At 43.1% G+C, this 25,035-nt stretch overlaps 1 protein-coding gene across 1 annotated transcript in view; it reads right to left on the bottom strand.

Moving 5' to 3' along the window:
* slc44a1b (solute carrier family 44 member 1b) overlaps positions 1-25,035 on the bottom strand; it is a gene marked incomplete at its 5' end in the record, with an annotated part of 95,170 nt that overhangs the window by 14,055 nt on the left and 56,080 nt on the right. The window contains 7 exons of the mRNA XM_084331712.1: positions 101-257; positions 1,814-1,982; positions 4,572-4,758; positions 5,330-5,487; positions 6,706-6,795; positions 12,070-12,239; positions 15,512-15,605. Coding sequence (XP_084187838.1) covers positions 101-257; positions 1,814-1,982; positions 4,572-4,758; positions 5,330-5,487; positions 6,706-6,795; positions 12,070-12,239; positions 15,512-15,605 — 1,025 coding nt within the window. The remainder of the gene's footprint in view (positions 1-100; positions 258-1,813; positions 1,983-4,571; positions 4,759-5,329; positions 5,488-6,705; positions 6,796-12,069; positions 12,240-15,511; positions 15,606-25,035) is intronic.

The following is a 25,035-nucleotide window of genomic DNA, read 5'->3' as shown; positions in this document are numbered from 1 at the left end:
TGTATTATTACTATTATTATTGAGCTACAGAACTGCCAAACCCCATCCCCCTCCACCTTCTACTCCCTCAGTCAGAGCGCCAGTCCTCTTTCCCTCGTACCTTTCCTTTGAGCTGGTTATGGATGTACATGAGGATGAGTCGTGGGATCTTGACCAGGGTGATGATGAAGGAGCCCTTGGCCACGGTCCCCAGGTGGTACCTGACCAGCCTCAGGACCGACGACAGGATGGGCGTCACAGGGAGTCTAGTCTTGTCCCTGAAATATATGTATTAAATGTATTATTTATGTTATGAGAACAGGTTATTTGTGGTCCTTAAAGGTAGAATCTATAATGCTGTCTAATAGCAACCTTTTTTTGGTCTGATGTGTGATGAGTGGGATAGAGGAGGTTATTATTGCTGGCCACACCTCAGACTCTGACAAGTGAGGTCTGGAGAAATTCACAGTATAATACGTTACTATAAAGCTACCTATAAAACGTATTATACTGTGAATTTATCCAGACTTCTCTTGGCAGAGTCTGATGTGTAGCAACCCCTTCCCTATCACCACTCAATTCCACATCAGACCAACACAAAAGGAAAAGTTTAAGGAAAGTCACGTACCAACAGCACCTTTGCCTAGAGGTCACTGTTAGATGGCATTACAGATTCTACATTTAACACAATGTTGTTTTTTCTATTTTCTATACTAAACCAAAGGAAACTTCTACTTTCATATTGATGTTTCTGACCATTTTGACGCACTTGATGTAGATGTATTTTGGTGGTTTGGTTACAATTGTTGAGAGCTGTGATATCGGGGTTCTCTTTTTGTAAATCAACTCCTGTGTATGTTAACTATTTTGTATATCATGGACTGTACTGTATGTGTTTTAACGTCCACTGTGTTACATACATTTGAAAAAGACTTGAGACATGGCCTTATTCCACTCCCATTCATTTGAATTTTCAGGAGCACTGAAGCAACCATTAGGTTCAACAAGGTCATGGGAGAGAGTAAATGACATACAGTGTTGGGCAGTAGTTGACTTCAGTAGTTAAAGGTAAGTACCGGCCTGGCAGATCGGCTTGGGGTCTGTTCTTCAGTTGAGTCGCATTAAAAATGTCAGTCACGCTGTATGTGGCCGGCGATAGCGTTAAATCTGTAGCTGTGTCAAGTTAGCTTGATTAAGCTTAAATAAGACTTCCTGCAGAGAAGTGTTGCCTTCAAATTAAAAGTGCTAGCCAAGCTAATTCAGTCATCACGTTAGCTAACATCAGTACTAGCTAACATTAGCAAGCTAGCAGAAAAGCATAACAGTAGGGCCATTGTCTCAAAATCTTGGGAGTTTATTTGCACCTGTGAACCCTTGTGCTAGTTTAACACAAACTCAAGTGATAAAGACAAACAGTGTTTATTTCTCATATAACGTTAATTCCATTCATTGTAGATTTACATCAGCTAGTTCAGTCACTCAATGACAGATTTGACACTATCGTTGTGAAGCCACATCATCCAATGATCTTTGGTACACCATGATACACATCTGACATTTGCTTAAGTGAGGTTTTGCCTGCTCTAGTCCCTAAATCAAACACACCCACACTTTACTTTGTCAGTTCAGTTGTTGCTCTGTGTAACTATATTACATTTCAGACTGTAGTTTTAAAGTAGTTTTAGTTTGACAAACTAAACTACTAGAATTGCTAAGATTTAGTTTGACTAGTTTTCTTTGTGAAGTAGCTAGTAGTTTGGTAAACTACAGTTTTAGAGTACCTCCCCCAACACTGATGACAAAAGAGATTTCTGTTAATAGTAGGAGGCCGAACCTTGTGAAGTAGTAGGTGACGACAGCCCCGGCCACAGTCATCTGTTGGCAGGCCAGGATGAACTCACTGATCCAGATGAGGCCCACGGCATGGTACCACGTCATGTACTGGAGGGGGCCAGTCAGCCGGAACTCTGTCAAGCCTGTCTCTTCGTTTTGGAGAGGGTTCCCTGGAGAAGTAGAGAGAAGAAACCACAGAGGACCCTCATAAAAACCTAAGAACTGGCTTACAGATCTACAACCGATGACTTTAATTCCAAAACACTATATACAGTAAATCCATCTTGGGAAATAAATTGTTGGCTGGATGTTGGAAACAATACAGATGATTCCATACACAGTCTTAATATTTTTTACCACCCTTGCCTAATGAATCAACACATGACAAGTCTGTCCACTGTCTCTGGGTTTAACAAAGAAATAAAATAAAAAATAAAATTCGATATATATATTTTTTTAATATCGATTATTAAAATATATCGCGATAATTATCGTTATCGTTATATCGCCCAGCCCTAATCTGTAGTTTACCGCTATCCTCTTTTTCTGATTGTGGATTTTTACAGTTGTGGTGAGTTTTCTCGTTCATATTTCTTACCAGACTCTTTATGTAATATTAAAATGATCAAGTAGCTGTGCTTGGTGTGTGAGTTCTAGCCGGGGTCCGAGAGAACCAGTAAGCAAACAGGGTCACAAAACCAAAAGGTTTTAATTCGCACCACAACATGCAGGAAAAAGGGTTCCCATCCAACACAAAACTACCGTCCTCCTGTATTTGCGATTCTGCCATCACTTGCCACTAGGGGTGTAAAGGTACACGTATCCGTACCGAACCGAACCGCTTCAGTGTGTATCGAACGAATACAACGGTATGTTAACCACTAACGACCTCCCACCGGGGCTGTTTTTTTCACAAGCTAATATCATGTTTTTTTTTCGATTATTAACACTTTGATTGCCTAAGGTTAAATTCATGATATACCATCCGTTGCCAGCTCTATTTAACATGGAGAAGTTCCCCTTCTTTGCAGGGCTATAACTTTTTTAATTCTATTGCTAGATTGCCATTATTAGGGCCCATTCAAGGTCCTATATGTATTGTTCATGGTGTAGCAACGTTAAACTTTTTCATTCACATATTCATACTAAAATATGATCTAAAGTATAAGTATGTTTTCATCTCTTTTTGCAGCTTTCTCCAGAACGTGATTTATAGCTCCAAATACAGTATATTGATGATGAAATACAGTTTGGTAGGAATCTGTGCGAGATCAAACATTTCAATTGGACGTACTTCTAGAAGTTTCTACGTATCATCTGATATTGACCGGATGGGCGGGGGATCGTTTATAATTCCGTGGGCAACGTTTTACCATTCATCTAATGTGGGTCAAATGTTCATCATAGCAGTTAGTGTCAAACACGGTAATATTACACGCTAAAACTCACCCCAGTCTCCGCGGGCCGTTGGGCGATCAGCGTGGGGTAGACAGTTTTCCATTATGGGATGTTGAAATACCCGGTCCATTTCCAGGTTGTATAATAATATATACGTCCAAATCATGTTGTTTTTTCGAGTTATTTGCAGCGATCGATGTTCACTGTGTGAAGACTGAGTCTCTCTAACATTAGCGAGTGCCCGGACCACATATGGAGTGAGTCCTGCCGGGTTAAAGGTAACATCCGTTTTTTCGATCTGCCACCAGATGGCGGTCTTGAACCGCTAGAGGATTGAGAGGAGATCACACTTGTGTCTCAGGGCCCCGGAAAGGAAATATGATTCCAATCACAGATTTTTGAAATATTGATATCAAAGACGAGTTACGGCGTCTTCGGCAACTTGAGCATGGCGGGGAAGGACGCCTAAACTCGTCATTTGGCAACCAAAGTGTTAATTTCGATATAGAATATTCGTTGACAGCCCTACAAGTACAATTAGTTACTGCACACTACATCACCCCTGAGTGGAACATGGAAAGCCAAACGTTCCCCCACTGTACCGAAAACCCGTACCGAACCTTGACTTCAAAACCGAGGTACGTACCGTACCGTGACTTTTGTGTACTGTTACACCCCTACTTGCCACTATTTTGTTCCTTGATAGAAGCCAATTCATAACTATGTGCTGGAGCCGGTTCACAGGTAACAAGGCCTATCAGCTGTTTCAAAATGCAGGAGGACTGTGGTTTTGTGTTGAAAATAACCCTTGCCTGCCCTGCATGTAGTTGTGTGGATTAAAACCTTTTTGGTTTTGTGTCCCCAGAGTTCCCGTTTGCTGCCTGTCTAAAGCTTCCTGGTCATTGGACTTTTTATTAACTCAGGAGTTTGATGGAAGGCAATCTAAAAGCAATGTGGACAGTGGAGGCATTTCAATTACATTCAAAACATATTCCTCTGGGGGAAGTCATGCATCGGGGGGTGAGTTTGTGCTGTACATAAACAGACCTACTGGCCAATCGGTGAGCTTTAACTACAGCATTTCAGACCTCCCCCTTTGAACGTTCGACTTCCTACTCACAGGATCAATATGCTACACCCAGAAGCTCTGGTTGCAAGTTCTGGTGTCTCTCCGATTATTCAATATGAAATAGCTATATCATGTTTCTTTTTGTTTGTTTTGTTTCCAGTCACTTCTCTCATAAACACATCCCATTCCACATGCACGGTGAGCCAGGAGGTGGAGGAGTTGTGCTGCACATAGCCGAACGAGTCGCCATGTGGAAGGTGCTTAAATGTGCCTCTGCTGTCTCTCTACTCACCAGTGGTTCCCAGAAAGAGCAGAACCAGGATCCAGTAGATCCAGAAGAGTAGCAGGGCCAGGAAGGTGCAGAAGGGCTGTAGCGTGAGCAGCGGCAGGTGGATGAACACCTTCCCTGCCACGTGGAATAGGGCGATGGTGAGAGCCACTCGCTTCCTCATGAACAGCATCAGCAGGAGGAGGATTACCTGAGAGAGAGACACGAGAGGGGGATTGACAGGAAAGAGGAAGGGAGTGAGACATCGAGAAGAGTGCTTACCACAGCTATGTGGTGGTAGGAGACTGTAAAAACGCTGTCAATGTGTTATTGTGTCAGCTTGGGAAATCTTTTTTGTGGTCCGTCTTGATTTTGTGGTGGGCTGCCACAAGTAATATATGGATGGGAAACGCTGGAGAATGTTTTATTTACTAAGAATCATTGTAGCCTACAGGTGTAAATTACTATACACATAAAAATGAGATGTCAAGTATAATAAAAGAAAATGTAGGGCCTCATATTATTGAATAACTGGGCAGTGTCTGTCAAATCAATATTTCAATCATTAACAGCATCATGACATGTGGAGAGAGAGACAGGTGAAGAGAGAGAGAAAGAGGGATGCAGAGACAGATTGATAGAATGGGGGGGGGGAAAGAAAGCGAGAAGGCCACCGTACAAAGGGCGTACAACTCATATCCAATTCATGAAACGGCAACCACACTGTTATTTAGTGCTGTGCTCCTGATCTCCGCTCATAGTGACATACTGTAGGAACTCACAGTAAAAACAGTGGCAGCGATGGCGTACACCAGCAGAGCCTGGGCGTTGTCCCTGGTCATCTCTGCCTCCTCCTTGGCATCCTTCATCACTTTAGCTGAAGTGTTGTCGCCGTATAACCGATGGTCTATGTAAAGCCACCACAGGACACTTGTGCCCGCTGAGGACAGACAACATTGTTTACATTCAGCTTTTCTGTAATCTACTATAATTATTATTTTTTAAAGGCTAACTTTATTTCTGCATAGAATAATGTATTTAGTAATTTATTATTATTATACATTATGATTCTTATATTTTTATCTTGAATCTAAGGCTACGTTCACACTGCAAGCTTTAGTGCTCAATTCTGATTTATTGCTCAGATACATTATAATTTTTTCTTTTCAAAATGTGGCAGCATTGCAAAAGATCAGACCTGTATCTGATTTAGGAATTAGGACTACATGAAAGTGGCCCAAATCAGAATTGAAAAGATCAGATTCCATGTGATTTGTGCTGTTCACACTGGGTGCAGCAAAAAAAATCTGATCTGAGTCACATATGAGCAAAGAAATCTGATTTGGGCCACTTTTGTCTGCAGTCTGAACATAGCCTAATTCACTAAGTCAATTACTAATATTGAAAGGGTAATAACGTTCACTTAAAAGTAGAAATGCACTGATGCTGGTATTTAATATTGGGCAGATACCTGGCTAAAATAGGGTATTAGCATTACAGAATTTCCCCAATAAAAAAAATCCAATACCAAAAGCCACGTCATGTCAAAGCAAAGTGACTTGATTTTCAGCATTTTTCCCCACACATAAATAAATGTTAGGTCTGTAATGGAGAATTCTTTGTTGAATGACCTCAAACAAATGGTCTGTGTCTATGGTGTCTACTAAAAGTAACGGATTGGACAAATTTAGCACTAAGAGAGTACAGACCTGCTCATCCTCACTGCGGTAATGTACAATTAAAGTACCAACTTATCTATCAAATGTTGTAAATTTTGTATTCTTCTTCACTAGTAGGGTACTTTGTATAGGCAATGAAAATTGAAATGAAAATGACTTACTTAATTACTTAAAATTACTTTTCTTTTTGCCCCCCAACCACAGAGGCTATTCGATTTATCGTTTACCATTCACTTATTTTAGTATTTTTACTAATCGAAATTATTAATTTAATAATTTATTTTTTATTTATAATTAAATTATTTATTAAATATAAATCACAAAAGTGATGTTTGGTTACTAGCATAAATGGCTAGTCGAACTGACAAGCTTACCAGCACACAGCCTAAATGTACCAACATTTGAAACTGAAAAAAATGAAAATGAGAAAGAAATAAACATTTCATTATGCCGCAAGGTAAGAAATTAAATTAGCTCACCAAGAGAGCCCAAAACCACGAGGCCAGTGAGGATCCACACCAGCACGGCTGAGATGTAGCGGATAATCACCATCAAAATCATGGAGAGAACTGCAGAACACAACATGGATAATCAACCATTCAATGGGCAATTAGATGGGAGAAATGTTGGGTAGAAATTCACCAATATGCTAAATATTGTCCAAATCAACAGGGTAGTTGATTTTCCAAGATAGAGTATTATATTGCTTTGGTCTTTAGTTCATTAGATATGTGGATGCAATGTGTTGTTCTATATTTTACTAATGCTATCCCTCAATAACTTTGCAATCTTTATTTAATCTTTATAAAACAACACCAGGATTCAATCCCCACAGAAAACTCTGCAGGAGGACCAATTAAAACTCATGAACTCTGAGGGGTGAATTCACCAAGGAATTGCGCTGCTTTTTCTGACGCTATGCCAGCGCAAATAGCTCTGAAACACAAAGGAAGCGCAATGGGTGAAATGCGGTTGCCCCCAGCATTGCGTGTCGGTGCTATTCACGGGTATTTAAATGAGGTAATATGGGCGGAACAGGTGCCCCTTTCTATGCAAATGAGCCTCATCAAAAAACACTCCCGGTTCACAAAGGTCGGCGCTAATTGCACCGCGCAGTTAAAGCGACCCTATTTACGTCTTGAGAGATTTGGTGGTAACTAAGCATTTATAAAGGGGTGTCATTGCGAGCATCTCGGGTGATCATGGCAGCATTAATTGTTGCCAGGCGAAGGCATCGTAATGCCAGGCGTGCTCGTGAAAGAATATTTCTAATGAGAATATCACTTTTTGATTTAAGCGAGACCGAAATCAACCGGAGACACAGGTTGCCACTGCAAGCAATTCTTGATCTACTCGATGAAATCAAGGATGATATTGAGCCAGCCACCCAGAGATCCCCTGCAATCTTATTTATTATTTAAATATTGTTATGTAACATTGCCGGCTTCCCCAATGTTGTCGGCGCTATTGATTGATTGATTTTGTAACGAGATTTAGATTTTGCATCATGCTGCAATTCTTATTTGTTTTATGCATTACTCTTGCTGCTTGTTTTATTATGTCTTCATTATGTAAAGCACTTTGAACTGCTATATAAATAAAGATTATTATTATTATCATTGACTGCACTCGCGTTCCAATTGTAGCACCAAGCGAAAACGAACATGTTTTTAGAAATAGGAAGCAAACGTATCAACAGTAACACCCAGGTGTGCAATGCCAGTAATATAATAATGTGGTTGCCAAATTCCCTGGGTCTGTGCACGACTACAGACTACATCTTTAGGAACAGCAGTCTATACGGAATGATGAAAGACATGGATGACAAACGTTTGTGCTGTAATATTCATTGCAAATGTGTGTGAGAAAAGTATGTGCTTTTGTATAGGTGACGGCAGCTAACAACTCCAGCTCCTGTGCGTAATCCCATGCCAACATTAGGGCTCGGGCTCACATCAGAACTCGCAGTGATCAAGTGCACATTTGGCTTTAATGCCTGGATCGTACAGTAGCGGTGTGGAAATGCTATATAGTCCCCCACCTTTGGGTGCCCGGTTAGGTAATAATCACAATAAAGAGAATAGAACCCGCACACTCATATCCTCCAGAATAAACTTTTAATTTATAACGTTTCGTCAGGTCCACGAGGAGTAAATGCTGGAAACACGGTCAATGAAAAGTGTATTAGTATATGATATATATAGAGAGTATATGATAATGTGGGTTATATTCTCTTAACTAACTCTTAACATTAAATACAACTTTCTCACTGGCACAGTGCCTAACTTCGGTCTAAAGATTCAGCACCATGGACAGGTATGCTCAAAATAATTTATTTGGGGATGCAATGACGAAAGATAGTGACAAAAACAAAGGATGCAATGTGTCATGAAAATACAAATTAAGCAAGCTCTATACATTACGAAATAAGCTCTAGACTCTAAAGCTCTAGAAACTAAATACAATACGAAATAAACTAAATACAAATGGTGAGAAATACTGTTATGTAAGATGAATAGATCTGTATGCCTGGGCTACAAAAAAGATAAAAATAAATTCAACCTGCTTTATTGTAATATACAACGTGATACAACTGACTCGATCTGCTTCGCGCTGCGTAGGGGCTCGCAGCTCCTGTTCAGTGTGCATGTGGGTTTCCTCTGTAGTGTGGTTGTGAAAGGTGCAGGGGACCGGACAAAGCTTTATCCCAACATTCAACTTCCTTGAATTTAAAGTGTCAAATCTCCACAGATTTCTTCCTTGTCATGTGATCCCATTTTCTAAACACCTCGACCATTTGGATTATAGCCTGTGTACACCACTGTCTACGTCTACGACATCCTTGGGCTCCAATCACATTCACACAGGCGGAGAGAAAATGACACCTTTTCAAAGAGAATGACATTCATGATCCGCTCTTCTGGGCAGTCTGGAGGTGGCTGTTGGACCCTTTTCACACAGAGAATCCAGCAAAAAGGTGGCATTTTGAAATGCGGATTCGCTGGTTCAAAGACCCATTCACACTGCCCAAGAAAGCCAACAATTTGTCGGCATGTCCCCTTTCATACGCAAAACCACGTCCTCCTTTTGTTGCTAAGCAAACTGTTAAACATGAACGGAAGAGCTTTCCGGGGCAGGAAAATGTCATCTACAGCAGTGCACTCTCTCTTCTTTTAAATAATCCTAATGTGTCAACTAACTAAAATGTTGCTAATATTTGGCTAGCAACATTGTTTCTTATGAGAGAGAGCAAGATCTGCCCTATAGCCAATAAAATGTGTGGTGTCTAAAGCCCAATTGCATGGGACTATTTGTCCATACACATTGTACATAAGACTTGGGCTGTCATGAGATATAACATTTTCTGCTGGAGCTGAAAACACGAGTAGTTTACATTGTTTGAATATGTAATAATATATCTTACATAGTAATATATTTGTAATAATAGATACACATTGTACACTTGACTTTTGCCGATACATACAACGTAGTGATGACAGTGTGAGTCAAATCGGGTAGCCACAGGCATGTCAACACCTCAGTAAAAACGTATCCCGGGTGTGAATGCACATCTGGAAATAACACAGGTCGGGGTGTAATGTTTTATTACCATGGGCCCTAATACTAGTCCAGCGGGAATAGGGAAGGGGAAATATTTCACACCAGATGAAGAATTTCTTTGATTGTGGGAGCTTTGTCTCGGAGGCTGGCTGAGTTGTAGGTTCACACTCTAATAATTAAGGGTTGTGAATGAAGGAGATGAGACGTTTCTCAATTAAATCTGGCAACACAAATCCTCTAAAGACAGCCTGATTTAATTTGTGTCACTATATGGTTATAATGTTTTTTTGGGGGGGGACGTGATATTAACAAGAGAAACTACCAAAAGGGAGCACGGCAAGAGAAAGGATTAAAACAAGAGAGAAACCCGAGAAAGCGGGACTGTTGGCATGTTTTCCATCATTACTGCATCATACTGTAAGTAATGTGTAAGAGCGATGGCTTTGTCTCACACAGAAGGACCCGGTCGAAAGGCGGCATTCTGGTGGGCTACTAAACGCTGCTCTGACCCTTGAAGCCGGCAATAACTTAAGCCGGCTTTTTTCCCCTGCGTGAAAGGGGCTTATGAGACTTTAATGACCCTCCATGTGTCAGAGGCTCATTAGACCTCCACCATGCTCTGGAGAAAATACTCACAGGAACCTCTTGGATGTGTCAAAAGTTCATATCCAACGCTCCTTTCATGCAAACATTTGCCGTTAGCAGGCCAAAAACAGGAGACAAAGACAATCCCCATTGCATGTGTTTTACCTATGAGCTTTCCTTCATCCAAAGGCAACCAGCTCTGAGCGGATCTCAGGGGGGGGGGGGGGGGGGGGGGGGGGGGTGGACTCACAGATGTGATGACTTTGCTTTAATTCCCACAGCGTTGCTGTTTCTTTGTCATTGATGTTCCGACCTACGGTAAGAGCTCATATGCTTTGACAGCAATGCAGAGAAATCAGCAATACCCGCTGGTGCGGGACAAAGGTGACTCCTGCCCGTCTATCTCCCACCTCCAAATGATTTATAATAGAGAACGGTGAGAAACACTACATTCCCCACTGAGCCCAATGATTGTTCATTTATCAGCACTGAGCGCCCAAGGCGTTGGATGAGGAAGACACAACGGGGACAGCTTCAAAGTGGAGAGTACACTGTAAAAAAGTTTTTTCACAGGAAATTCACTGTATTATTCTACAGATTACTTTTTTTCTCTACTTCAAGTGTAAATGCCATAAAAATACAGTAAATTACCTTTTATCAAAATATTAACCATTAAATAAAGGTTGTAATCTGTAAATGTATTTGATTCTACTGTAATTTTGACAGTTAGTATTAGGCAGCCATTGTTGTCAGACATTTACTGTTTTTGTTTTTTTACAGTCTTCTTTTCTACAGTGTAAGTTAGTGATGATTTGCAACACCTCCTGTCGAGTACCTTATAGAATACCCAATAATCTTGTGCAGATACAACTGCCAAGCAGAACATGGTCAAATAATATTTCAAAGTACATTTGTTTTGACCTGGTTGGAGTACAGGGATTCAACACAGAGGACTACATGCCTGGGGCTGATGCCAATACTGATATTTGGGAGTACAAATAATATTGATATTGATACATCGCCTGATATTCGCACAGGTTTTTAGCGAGGATCCTTCAAATTTGGTTTGGTGTGACTGAAAAGAGGACCTGTGTGGCTTCAATGAGCCCATTTCTATTCCTATATCTTGAGGTTAGAGATGTATGACATGGCTGGTATCTATGGATTCCTCCAAATCTCTAGTTTCATATGATGTGATGAAAAAACATGCCCACTCGAGCTAATAAAAGATGGCTAATCAACCAATAATAATATCTGTGAATATCGGCAATATACACACCGATACATATATAGTTGATAAGAAGATATTGGATAAACGATATATCATTCAGGCTCTACAGAAGACATTGACAATGTTTGGATTATTTGAAAATCAATGTAGTCCACTTCTCTGTGATTGATCTGTCATTGTCTTGAATTGTTTTACTGCAGTAAACCCCACCCCTCTGGTACTCCAAGCAGATTAAAACAAACTATAAGAATGGATTAAGACTCCCAAGGCCTATGACTTGTGAAAATCGAATGGATAGTTTCATGAAGATCTGTAATGTTCACCCATGTTCTGAGTTTTCAGCTAGAAGAACTAGGAAAAACAGAGTGTGTTTCCATCTGAATGACATGTTCCGCTGATGGCATTAGACCATGATGTGTGACCCCAGGCCCATAGTGGCATCTTACTGTACGTGGTGGTTCCTCACCTAGCGCCAGAAGGCAGAGGCCCACAATGATCTCCTTGCTGGCCATCACCCCGGCAATCAGCCTGTGCAGCATGCTGTTGTCGCTTACAAAGGTCACCACAGCCTCGGCAAACTTGGCATAGCAGGAGATGTCCACTGGCGTGCAGCGGTTGAACACTGGCAATGCTTTGCTGGGGTTGGAGATAACATAGAGGTAAAAGGTTAGGGATTATTATTAGCTTACTGGCCGGTTGTAGGGAGGATAGAAGCCTTGCATCACGTGTCCCCTCCGATACACGAGGAGGCAGCCTGTCACATCTTTTCACCTGCCAACGCGGACTCTCATTGGCGAGGTGTAACGTGTGGGAGGCTCACACTACCCCCGCCATTTCCTGTCTCTGCTGTTCAAGTTCAAGTTTCTCAAGTTTCTTTAATAGTTGTCATACAGAAGTACAGAATACTTTTATACAAAATGCTTCTTACTGTTACGCTCCAGAGACTGTGCAAGACAAGATAAGATAAGTATGAAATAAAATAACATAGTATAGTATGTAAATTAGAAGTAAAAAAATGAGGTCAGTGTTCAGTATAGACATATGTACAATGTTCGATGCAGAATAGACGTAACTGAGTTACCATATAATATACAATACACAATACTATGCAGTGTACTAATATACAATACTATATAGTGCAAGGCAGAAATGGGATGAGGTGCAATTTAGGTACAATTTACAGTAGGTGTACGAGTTGTAGTGCAAATCCTTTATCAATAAATATAAAGTGTGTTTGTGTGATCTAAAGTGTGGAGAGTGGGTGCTGCAGTGTGTTGTTTGTTTAAGTGAGTGTGTGCGTGTGTGTGCTGTGTGCATTTGATGGTTGTTGCATAGTGTTTATTGTTCGTTTAGCAGCCTGATGGCCTGGGGATAGAAGCTTCTTCTGAGTCTTTCTGTGCTCGCCTTAAGACTCCGGTATCGCTTGCCTGACCGCAGCAGTTCAAAGAGGCAGTTGTTCGGGTGGCTCGAGTCCTTAATAATTCTCTTAGCCTTCCCCCTGCACCGCTTGTTGTAAATGTTCTGGAGGGTGGGAAGCCCCCCTCCAATTGTGTGTTCGGCTGAACGTGTCACTCTTTGTAGTCTGCTACGGTCTTGTGCAGTGCTATTCCCAAACCAGGAGGTGATGTTGCCAGTCAGGATGCTCTCTATTGTACATGAGTAGAAGTTCCTAAGGATCTTCTGACTGACTTAGAACTTCCTTAGGCGCCTGAGGAAGTATAGGCGTTGTCGTGCCTTCTTCACAACACTGTCAATGTGTGTGGTCCATGTCAAGTCCTCGGATATGTGGGCTCCGAGGTACTTGAAACTGTTCACTCTGTGCAGGCGTCCTCAACCGACCTGTAGGAGTCGCTGTCCACAACTTCCAGATTACCACCCGTCGACTTCCACCCGCTAACTCTGCCAATTGAGTTAGTATGACGGCTGGCCCAAGCCGGAGGCAACGCCGACAGCCGGAGTCGAACCCGGTGTCTCTAGCCGCCCTACATTTGAATTAATTCTTTATTTATTTTTTTGTCTATTCATTCTGTTTAAACCAATGGGGATTTTCTTCACAGTTGTAGATACATATTAGGCTACACTAATATTATAGTATTATTATACTATTATAGTATATGACTCGTCATAAATCTTTTTATAAAACATTTATCATAAATGATGTAGCCTATCTGCATCCGATTGGCGCTCGGCGCTCCATCAAGACGTCACCATCACTTTCATACCAACCATGCCCTTATTGTATTCTTTATGTTGACGAAACTGACGAGTTATATTAACTGGTTCAGCGCCAGTGGTCGCTGTGGGCGTATGGCCGTGTGTGCCAGCACTGTAATGAATGGGGATTATTATACATGCCGGTGTTTGTAGTGCTAAAACTATATTAAATATTATAGCTATGTCTCTAATGATATAGTCGATTGTCATTGAGTTTCTTCCAGTCAAGATGCAAAAAAACAGATAATTTTTTCATCAATACATTCCCGTTTTATACCATGGTGAATATGAGTATAGTTTTAGAGTAATTCTGTGTAATCCCAGGAAACGCCGCTAAACAGTGTTTTAGTGCATTTCACTATAAAGCGTGCCATTCCTCGCTTGGATCAACAATCAATCTGAAATCAACGCTAGATTATCGGTATTATGTTTCATCATGGATGCATGAAAGGGGGGGGGGGGGGGGGGGGGGGGCGCCCCTCCGTGCTTTGATCGCTACCAATGGAACACGCCACACACACACGCACGCCCCGATCAGCATGAAGGAATTTTTGGATCAACGCAATATTGATACCATATAGTCCTTACCTTGACGAGGATTTGTCCCGAAAAGAATATTCCAATTATCTAATCTCCATTCCAAGTACTGATCGCGATCATGTTTCCAACGTAATCCAGCAATGAACATGAACCCGGGGGGCCCGACCCTCGTCGATGCAAGCGTTATAAGCGATTGCCCTGCCCGAGTAGTTAGATCCCGCCTGCACGCCACAGCTCGGCCCAGACACCAAGCCACATCGTTCCAAATGGAGTGCAATAGCGGCCGCAAGGCGTTAGGTGGCGGTATTGGATGTTTGCGATCTCAGACCCATTCTCAATGATAACAATGATATCAGGCTGGATGGATGGATTATGAATGGAAATAGCGAATAAAAGAAATAACGACCAAAACCCGACTTTTCTCGGGTTTGGTGCTCAAGATGTGTTAAAGAAAGTTGATTTAATAAAAAAAAAATACTAATTTAATCAGATTAATCAATTTATTCATTCTTTTATGATTATGTCATAAAATATGACGCCAGACATTCGAATCTTCATTCAAAAACGTCAATAGAAGCTTTGAATGGGCGGCTAGGTGGCGCAGTGGGCAAGGCGCTCGCCATCAACGCAGGAGATGCTGGGTTCGAGCCCAGCTCTCGGCGTTGCTACCAGCTTGGCTGGTCGTTCATACTAATACAATTGGCAGTATTAGGGGGTGGGAACCGGATGGGTGGGGATCGGACGTTGTGGACAGTGACTCCTACAGGTCGGTTGGTGCGCCTGTGCAGTAGAATCAGGAAGCGACGAGGGCGGCGTGTCCCTCCCACGCAGACCCTCGCCGTTGAGAGATTGCGCTGTGCAGGTGAAAAGATGCGACGGCTACCTCCTCGAGTACCGGAGGGGACACATGATGCAAGGCTTCGTCCACATTGCAGCCGGCTTGTGGGAGGCATGGCCTAACAACGTTCGAGACAGGGGAGGGTAGAATTGGACAATACGAAATTGGGGACGGGAGAAAAATAGAAAAATGTGGAGAAAAAGTAAAAAAAATTTAAAATAAAAATAGAAGCTTTGAATGTAAAAAATTATTAAATAATCGTTACAGCCGAACAATCCATCTATTGGAAAGCAGCCATCATTCATGCTTTTCCTACCTCTGTGGAACAGGAAGTTTGGGGCATTTGTCGAACCTCTCTGGAAGACCAGGATACTTATGACCGGCTAGCTCATAGGAGCACAGCTCAGACCCTGAGAGAGGAGAGAAGAACAGAAGAACAGTAAGACAGAAGACATTCACGTAACATTTAATGTTACATCCCGCATCACAATTTGGGTTAATTCAAACAATTAAAAGTTTCTAAATAAATTGTAGTTGATTTGTTATTGATAACAAATTAATTATAATATTTTTTTTTGCACAGGACAACCTTCATACGTCTAAAGTTCTTCCAATATGAGGTTTTCCATTCCACCTTCCAAAACCTCAGTTACATTTGCAATTACATAAAACTATAACTCAAGGTCTATGTACACGGTTTATTGTTTCAAGGCCTACATTGTGTTCAATCCACACTACAGTGTGACCTGAGGCAACAAGACAACGAGACGCTGGTTTCCATAGCTACTGTATCTGTTACTGTCATCAGCTCTGGAAAAATATGCAAACTTGAGAGCTCAAAAATTAGTTTGTTATATGTTGGGTGCATATTGATGACATTTTCCATGACGTACAGTGGTACAGACAACAAGGGTAAGCTAGCCTAGCAATTTGGCTAGTTTTTACATCAAAATTGTGAAATACTTTGTTTACAATATTGGAATTGCCATTCCTAAGCATTTGATTGCAATTCCACAGACAATTGTCGGTGTGCACATACTATGACAGTTTTGTCAATGATGGTGTTGATTTTTCAGTGAGGGCATCGCCTCCCATAAATATTTCCCGCTGACTGACCACTTCCTATACTCTAAGGTCTTTGGTGTGACTACATGTCAGTAAAGTTCTCTTGAGCCATCGTAGCCTTCAGCACACAAAATGGAACCCACGTGATGGGTGGGTGATATACCAGTAGGGATTTAACCATATCCTCTCTACCAGATGGATACACAAGAACTGTAGACCATTAGCTTTGCTTACACACTTAATATCGAGCATGTAACTGTGTTGTAAAAAAGTTGTATGTTCTGTGTTGCACAATATGAATGTTACACTGGATAATAGATAGATAGATAGATAGATAGATAGATAGATAGATAGATAGATAGATAGATAGATAGATAGATAGATAGATAGATAGATAGATAGATAGATAGATAGATAGATAGATAGATAGATAGATAGATAGATAGATAGATAGATAGATAGATAGATAGATAGAGCCTCTGTTGGCAGCGTTCATGGATAGTACGGTAGACTAGTGTGATGATCAAAGCTGAGTTTATTGTCGAGGGTGATTCCACGGTACCTCAAGCTCTCCACCATCTCAAATGGTTCTCACAACAATATACTGTGATACAGTATACATATTCGCTACTGTCACAAATGCTAAATATTCGATATGAAATGTAGGCCATGTCGCCCACTCCTAGAGGACGGTTACATCAGCCTGGCACAGAGCGTGGTGTATACAGTACGTCTGTGTTACAATAAGTGTCTCAGTCCAAGTGGCAGTAGACATGCCATCTTGGGGGAAGGCACGAACAATAGCTGCATTAAAGACAGAGGTGGCAAAGGCCTTAATGCTCTCTTTGTTAATTTACTCTCTATATGGGCCGAGGTGCCTGGTGTGCCAGACCACTGTGTGTGTGTGTGTGTGTGTGTGTGTGTGTATGTGTGTGTGTGTGTGTGTGTGTGTGTGTGTGTGTGTGTGTGTGTGTGTGTGTGTGTGTGTGTGTGTGTGTGTGTGTGTGTGTGTGTGTGTGTGTGTGTGTGTGTGTGTGTGTTTGTGTGCGTGTGTGTGTGTGTGTGTGTGTGTGTGTGTGTGTGTGTGTGTGTGTGTGTGTGAGTGTGTGAGAGCAGGAAAACAGTGAAAGCTAGAGCTTTCGTGCATGTGTGTGTGTACCTGTCGTCTGATAGAGACGACAGGTAGAGCAAAGGAAAGTGAAAGTCAATGATTAGAGATGCTGTTCTGCGTGTGTGTGTGTGTGTGTGTGTGTGTGTGTGTGTGTGTGTGTGTGTGTGTGTGTGTGCGTGTTAGAGAAAGAGACGAGAGACAGATGTGTGTGGAATGAGTAAAAGAGAGACATAGAAAACTTGAAATAAAGTAGAGAGAGAGAAAACCCAAGAGAGAGAGACGGGGTGGTGTGTGTGTGTGTGTGTGTGTGTGCATGTGTGTGTGTGTGTGCACGTGTGTGCGTACAGTGACTGAAAGGACAGTATTATCAGCCGGTGCTACACGGGGTCACACAGCCTGTCATTGTGTGAGCCTTAGCGAAGGCTCGTGTAGTCCATGAATCACTGTCATGACGTGATGGGTGGCATCTGTGGCACTGACCTCAGTGTATAGAAAGGAAAGAGGCAGTCGTCCAACTCCGGACTTTTCCCATCTTTTCCTACATGATATGGAGTTTTCGGGATCGTCAGCTAACTTGACAACCAATTCATCAAACGCAGAACTTCTACGATGTATAGCATATTATACAACGGCATGCAAATTTCTCGATTCTGATTGGCTGAAACAGTCATTTTACACGTCTTTATTGGCAACAATTCCACGCTGCTGGCCCAGGACCCGCCCACAACCGAACCACATCACATCACTCCGCAGGATCACAAGAAGGTGGACAATAATCTTTACAAATGGATATGTTGATAGCGACTAAACGACTAAATATCAAGCGATTCTGTCACAGCGAATGTCTTAGTCGTTTAAACAATGTTGGATGATGTAATTGATGGGTCTTGAATCATTCTGTAACAAAAGAAAAATCGCGGATTGATTGATTGATTAATTTTCAATTTTTTTTTCAATTTTTTTTTCCTTTCGACTGTCAGCGCTCGCTCTAGTCTCCACCCACCGCCACCCCCCCCCCCCCCCCCCCCCCACACACACACACACACACACACACACACACACGCACACACACGCACACACACACACACACACTCTGCCTGCAACGTGGGGGATAGTCAGAGAGCTGGGTGCTGCGCTGTTCTAAGTGAGCATGGCCTATTGAGTTGATTGATTGATTGATTGCTAATTTTATTACTGTACGCTTGGTTTCCAACTGGTTAAGTTTAGGCCCTCTACAGTAGGTTTAAAAAAATAAATAAAAGAATAGGGCGAAGAAAACGTTTTTTTCCTATAGGGCAAAGAAAACTTTTAAATTTGTTTTACCTACTTTATATAGAAGCATCTAAGAATGAAGTTCTATGGAAAGTAGGTCTGCATTCCCTTAACAATTGTGTGTATTGAGCCGTACTGTATTGTACCCATTCTGCATCTGGTAATAAAATTTTCAATCAATCATTCCAATAATACACAGTTGGATGTGTTAGTTGGTTGGATGCACTTCAAGCTGCTTCCACATGAGGCAACTTCTCTCAATCATTCCAATAACACACAGTTGGATGTGTTAGTTTGGTTGGATGCACTTCAAGCTGCTTCCACATGGAGGCAACTTGTCTTTTTTGTAGTTGTGGGAACTACTTTTTCTGGCGGATGGTTTTTTCAATAAATCTTCGATTAATGTGTGTTTATTGTATAGAAATAAGGTTGGATGAATCTGGCAGTTGTATAAAAGCTTTACACCACTTGCAGTCGTGATTTGTGAACAATAAACCATGCCTAGGGGGGTCTAACGACCACCCCTAGGCATGGTTTATTGTTCACAAACCACTCCTGCGCGTGATGTAATGCTTAAATATCTAGTGGACGTATATGGGGGAATATTCAGAGAAATCCCATAAATTAACATGACAAAGTAAACTATTAATAAGGACAACAGTGGGGCGACAGTGGCTCAGGTGGTAGAGAGGTTGTCTGGTATTCGGAAGGTTCCCGGTTTGATTCCGGCAGCGTGTCAAAGTGTCTTTGAGGCAGTGTTGTAGTCAAGTCACTAAATCTCGAGTCCGAGACAAGTCTCGAGTCCCCAGTGTTCGAGTCCAAGTACGAGTCACCAAAGAAGAGCCAGAGTCCGAGTCGAGTCCCCATTACCCTAGTCCGAGTCCAAGTCCAAGTCATCAAGGTTGAGTCCACTCCACTCTGGCAGTCAAAGAGCTGACATACAAATAAAAAAAGGTCTACCGTACATTAAACATAAATGACACAGCGGTCACCATTTCAATGGGAGTTTATTTACTTTGTGACACAGTAGCCAAACAAATGCACTAGCCATCAATATATTATGGCAAATTATTAGGGCTAGGGATGGGCGTGAGAAATCGCTCATAGCTATGAGAAAAATCGATCTTAAATTATTAATAATTTTTATGAAGAAAAAAAAAGAAAAAAAACGTTTATTATAATTTATTTTACATATTTGTTTCACATGTATGTGTAATATTATAACTGTTTGTTGGTTTCCTTAAACATATATGTGAATGAACAAAATTAAGTAAAAAAAAATATATAACAAATTTAAAATATATATATATATTTTTTTTCCTTTACGAGTAATACACGATCACTCGAGTATAGCATGCGATCAATCGATCTGGATTTTTCTTAAAAATGCCCATCCCTAATTAGGGCATATAAAAAAAAATATATATTTTTAAATGTATTCATCAATTAACAAGTTGTCTGCGCCTTCCGAGTCCGAATGCAGTAAATTCTTGAGTCCAAGTTCTGCAGTCATCAGTGCTCAAGTCCAAGTCGAATCACGAGTCCTGAAAATCTGTCCAGGACTCGGACTCGAGTCTGAGTCCTGGACTCGAGTACTACAAAACTGCCTTGAGCATAGTAGCACCCTAACCCGATGAGCAGGTTGGAACCTTGCATGGTTGCCTCTGCCATCAGTGTGTGAGTGAATGGGCAAAATCTGAGGAGAAGTTGTAAAGTGCTTTGGATAAAAGCGATATATAAATGCAGTCCATTTACCAAATGTGACTTAGAGACATGTTAGCCCCCATTGACTTCCACTAGCTTACAAATGCTAATAATTTCTATTTCCTGAAAAGCGACAAGAAAAGAAAAAGCGTGGTTATATTATCGTATAGATTAGCTTACGCTCTGCACTCTAGTGGAACCCTATCCCTTATCAATCTAATACTGAATAATTTTCTTCACATGTACACACCCATCCGCCTGGCCACACCCACATCCGCTCCTCTACATAAGCGGGGTCGTGGCCATACTAACAGCTCCTTCCCTATTTTCACCACCGTAGAAGTGTCTGTATACACCACTTTGAGTTTAGTGCCGAAATAGTTGTTGGAAAGGAGCTACGTGGACATTGTATCTTATTTTTCTCTCTCTCGTAATTTTACGAGAAAAGCTAAGACATAATGTTTGCACCTTCGGAGGGTTTGGACGCTCGCAACGTCACCCTTCACCAGCGCTTCACCAGCGCTGCGTCCTCCGTGCGTCGTGGGCCGTCTCTGGCTCCGCGGTCGTGGCAGCCAGATACGCCTGGGCGGCGCCCGGTGGTGAGTTTACCTCTCCGAGGGGCCATTGAGCCTCCATCTCCCGTGAGATGGCCTGGTTCCGGCCCTGGTTCCCCCGCCAGTGGACAGTCGGCGACAGCTCCTCTGGTGGCAGGGGATTTGCAACGCAGACTCTTCGCCTCGGCTCGATCTCGTCGTAAGGCGGCGAGCAGCAGGGGCGAACGGCCTGGCTTTGATGTTGTGCTGGAGCCGAACGAGAGTTCTCTTGCCTCGTCTCCATTTCCGATGGAGACTAAGGATTATATGGAGGGGGCGAGAGCGCTCTTGTTCGAAGCCCCAGTAGAGACGTATCACTCTCCCCCTCGGGGAGTGGCAGGGAGTGTTGCGTCTCCTTTGGGTCCCTTGTACTCCAGGGTTGGGTTAGAACCTCTGACCCTGAGACAAGATGCTCAGCTATCTGCCGCGTCGGATGGTGGCGCCCGTGGCAGCCTCCCGTACGTGAGGGACGCAAGTGACGTGGAAGGAGGTACGAAAGGGGAGTTGCTTGCCTTGTTCCCCGAGCTCATGGCGGCCGCCGCAGCCGCTAATGGCGTGGCGTTGCCGCAGCCACTGCCAGCACCTGTTCCTGATGACATGATAGGTCATCTCTGGCAACGTCGTCCTGTGAGAGAGACGGGCGTTGTCTGCCCATTCTTCCCAGCGATGGAGGCCTACGTGACACAGGGACAGGTAATCTCCCGCATTGTTGGCCTTACCCCCGCCTACGTGCCAGTCACGCGGGTGGTGGGTTTGGTCCAGGGGCTAAAGGACGGGGTGCCTCGGCTTGAAATCGGCTAGGCAGTTGGCTAATTGGAGTGACCAGGTGTACATCGCCGCGACTCAGAGCCTAGCTGCGACCTCCAACATCGCGCAGCTAGCGCGCTACATGTCGGGGCTGATGGCGGGCGGGTCGGTATTGGATGACCATCAACGATCACGCCCAGGCGGCTGGAGCCATCCTACACCTAACCCAGCTGCAGGCGATAGCCGTGGGGGAATGAGCGCGCCCTGGCCACTCGCTCCCAGCGCCACCTTTGGCTGGAGCAGGCGCGGGTGCCGGAACAGAGGAGGATTCCGCTGCTCACGGCCCCCCTCTCCGATGCTGGGCTATTCGGGTCGGCCATGCAGCAGATGACGGCAGCCTGCAGAGAGATGGAGGAGGAGCGCTCCGTGCTCCAACCCCATTTCCCCCGACCTGATGCCACCGGTGATGTCCGGAAGAAGCAACAACGGCAGAGGACCGCGACCGTTGCCTCCGCCACCACCGCTGCCAGACCTTCGGCGAAGAAGGCCAGGGCCCTCATTTATCAATTTTTCTTAGAAAGTATTCTATTTTGGGGGCGGAGCTGAGCGATCATGGAGTAGACGTGTTTCACATGAGCTCCCTTCTACCGTGCTGAATATACGTTTCTCCCCATTAGTCTTTATTTTATTTTTATTTGTTTTTTATCTGTTTGCTAGGTCGTCGTGTTTAGTATACATTCATCAACTTTTTTCGACTTTCTACGATGGCGGGGGTGGAAACCAGAGCCATGAAAGAATTAGGCACGACACCGGCACCGCCGAGCATGGCCGCACCGTCTCCCGCTGTCGGGGAGTTAAGCGAAGCTGTGCTCTTGGTCATGACCAAGCTACACGCAGACTCTGAGACACGCATCGCTGAAGCACAGAAGAAAGTACACGCAGACTCTGAGGCACGCATCGCTGAAGCACAGAAGAAAGTGTTGGCGGATTTCTGTATCAGCCTCCGTCGTGAGATATCAGAAGAAATACGGCTGGCGGTAGTCCCGCTGACAGACAAGATGGAGACGATTCACGCTGCCTCATCGGCTAATGCTAACGAACTAGCCATGCTAACGACGGAGGTATCATCACAGTGTGAGAAGATGGCGGGTCTTGAATCCGCCCTGCTGGCTAGGCAGGCTGAAGTCAACAAACTACAGTCGGCGATGGAGGAGATGCAGTCCCGGGATAGACGCCACAACATCAGGATTGTTGGAGTACCGGAGACCAGCGGTGAAGGCCGTCTCTCTGAGACCGTGCCCGAACTGCTGCAGAAGATACTAGGGACAGACGTCCTCCCTATGCCTCCTATCTGTGAGTCGGCCTACAGAGCGGGCAGGTTTTCTCCCGGCGTGAACAAAGAACCGAGGCCCATCATAGTCAAGCTGAACAGACTCCAACAGAGAGAAATCATCATGCGGTCGGCTCGTACCAGAAGGGGTACTCTGAGGCTTGGCGATCACAAAGTGGCCATTTTCGAGGACTTTACACCGGAGGTTCAAGCTCAGAGAGCCGAGTACAAGGTGGTCCTGACTAAGCTATGGAAACTAGGCCTGAGGCCCACGTTATTCGCTCCCGCGAAATTATCTGTGTTGGAGAAGGTCGGTGGTCAGCGTTTGTTTTGGTCGTTGGCTAGAGCGAAGGAGTATCTCGCGGAGACACCCGAGTCTGTTGCTTGATATCTATGGAGGGTGAGTGACTTGGCGGTTTGGGCCTATATACATTGATTAGGTCGACTATTCACAAACACTTGCTGTCATGCCCAGACATGCTAACTGTCCTCTGCCCATCCAACTAGCGGGGCTTCCCAATGACTTCTGTTACTTGCTAAAGCTGACCTCATGGTCGTACTTGTGTATCGCCTCTTTGGAAGCTAACGAGCTAGCTGAACAATGTACATAGTAGGCTAACGTGCTATCCGGATTCGTCACTAGCTTACGCGCTAGCCTCGGGCTAGCCAGCGGGCTTCGACTATGGTCTGCGCTGAGACATTCGAGACCCGTTAATGGTTACGTATTTTGGTTGCTGTTGCTGTTCAAAGGGACATTGGTTTGCACAGTTCAAGAGTGACCGAGTCCCTAACTAACTTCTGGTATGCTTTTTTTATTTTTATATCCAGGTTGTTTTGAGCTTTGGTGATCCAAAGTAGTTGCCAAGGTCGGTTGAATATGCATATACAATATTTGATAACAGGTTGGGTCGGGTATGGCTTGCACTTCATGGCTATATGGTTATATGGCTTGCACTCTAGCCATTACCCTCTTTTCCTTTCTTTTTTCTTTCCTATTGTCGCTGTTTTTATGTCATCTATATGCGCGATTTAAATGTGATCCGGTTCTACCTTGGACTAACTGCTGACTCGCCTTAATTTTGTTTTGAATTTTCCGTGAGCCACTTATGCTATAACGTTGATACATTAATATGCAGACTCCAAGGTAGATGGTTACAGGTTGATGCTGAGTAATTATATAATAATTATTGTCGCTGTTTTAATGGCATTGAATGAGCAATTTAACTGTGATCCGATCCTACCTTGGACTAACTGCTCCGACCGATATCTTTATTGAAACAATGTATTATATGGCTTGCACTATAGCCATTACCCTCTTTTCCTTCCCTTTTTTCTTTCTTACTGTCGCTGTTTTTATGTCATCCGTATACGCGATTTAAATGTGATCCGATTCTACCTTGGACTAACTGCTAATCTGCCTTAAATGTGTTTTGAATTTTCCGTGATCCACTTATGCTATAACGTTGCGACATTAATATGCAGACTCCAAGGTAGTTGGTTACAGGGTTGATGCTGAATAATTATATAATAATTAGTGTCGCTGTTTTAATGGCATTTGAATGAGCAATTTAACGGTGATTCGATCCTACCTTGGATTAACTGCTCCGACCGATATCTTTATTGAAACAATGTATGATGACAGGTGGTGTCAGGTGTTGCCTATTACCATCCCCGGATTGATTAATGAATGATTGTGTTTAATTCTATTCTTACATAGGTTATGTCATTTCAGCCGTTGTGCCTGATCAGAGGGACGGCTAAAGGGGTGCACTTTGACCATAACCTTTTTTTTCCCTTCCTCCTTTTTTTGTCATTGTTTAATTGACACTGTTCACACAATTTTGCACAATTAACCTGTGACCCGAACCTGCCTTAGACTATCGGCTGGGATGCTTTAATTTAATTTTGTTTTGAATTTTCCTATACCCTTTTGGGCTATAACAATGTGATGTTGAAGCGCAGATTCGGAAATAGAGGGCTGCAGGTTGATGCAGAGTTATTATTTAATAATGGCTATT

Source organism: Notolepis coatsorum, assembly GCF_963971535.1.
Source record: "Notolepis coatsorum genome assembly, chromosome: 16".
Lineage (NCBI taxonomy): Eukaryota > Metazoa > Chordata > Actinopteri > Aulopiformes > Paralepididae > Notolepis > Notolepis coatsorum.
The sequence above is the reverse complement of the archived record's forward strand: the minus strand, read 5'-3'. Positions and strand labels throughout refer to the sequence as shown.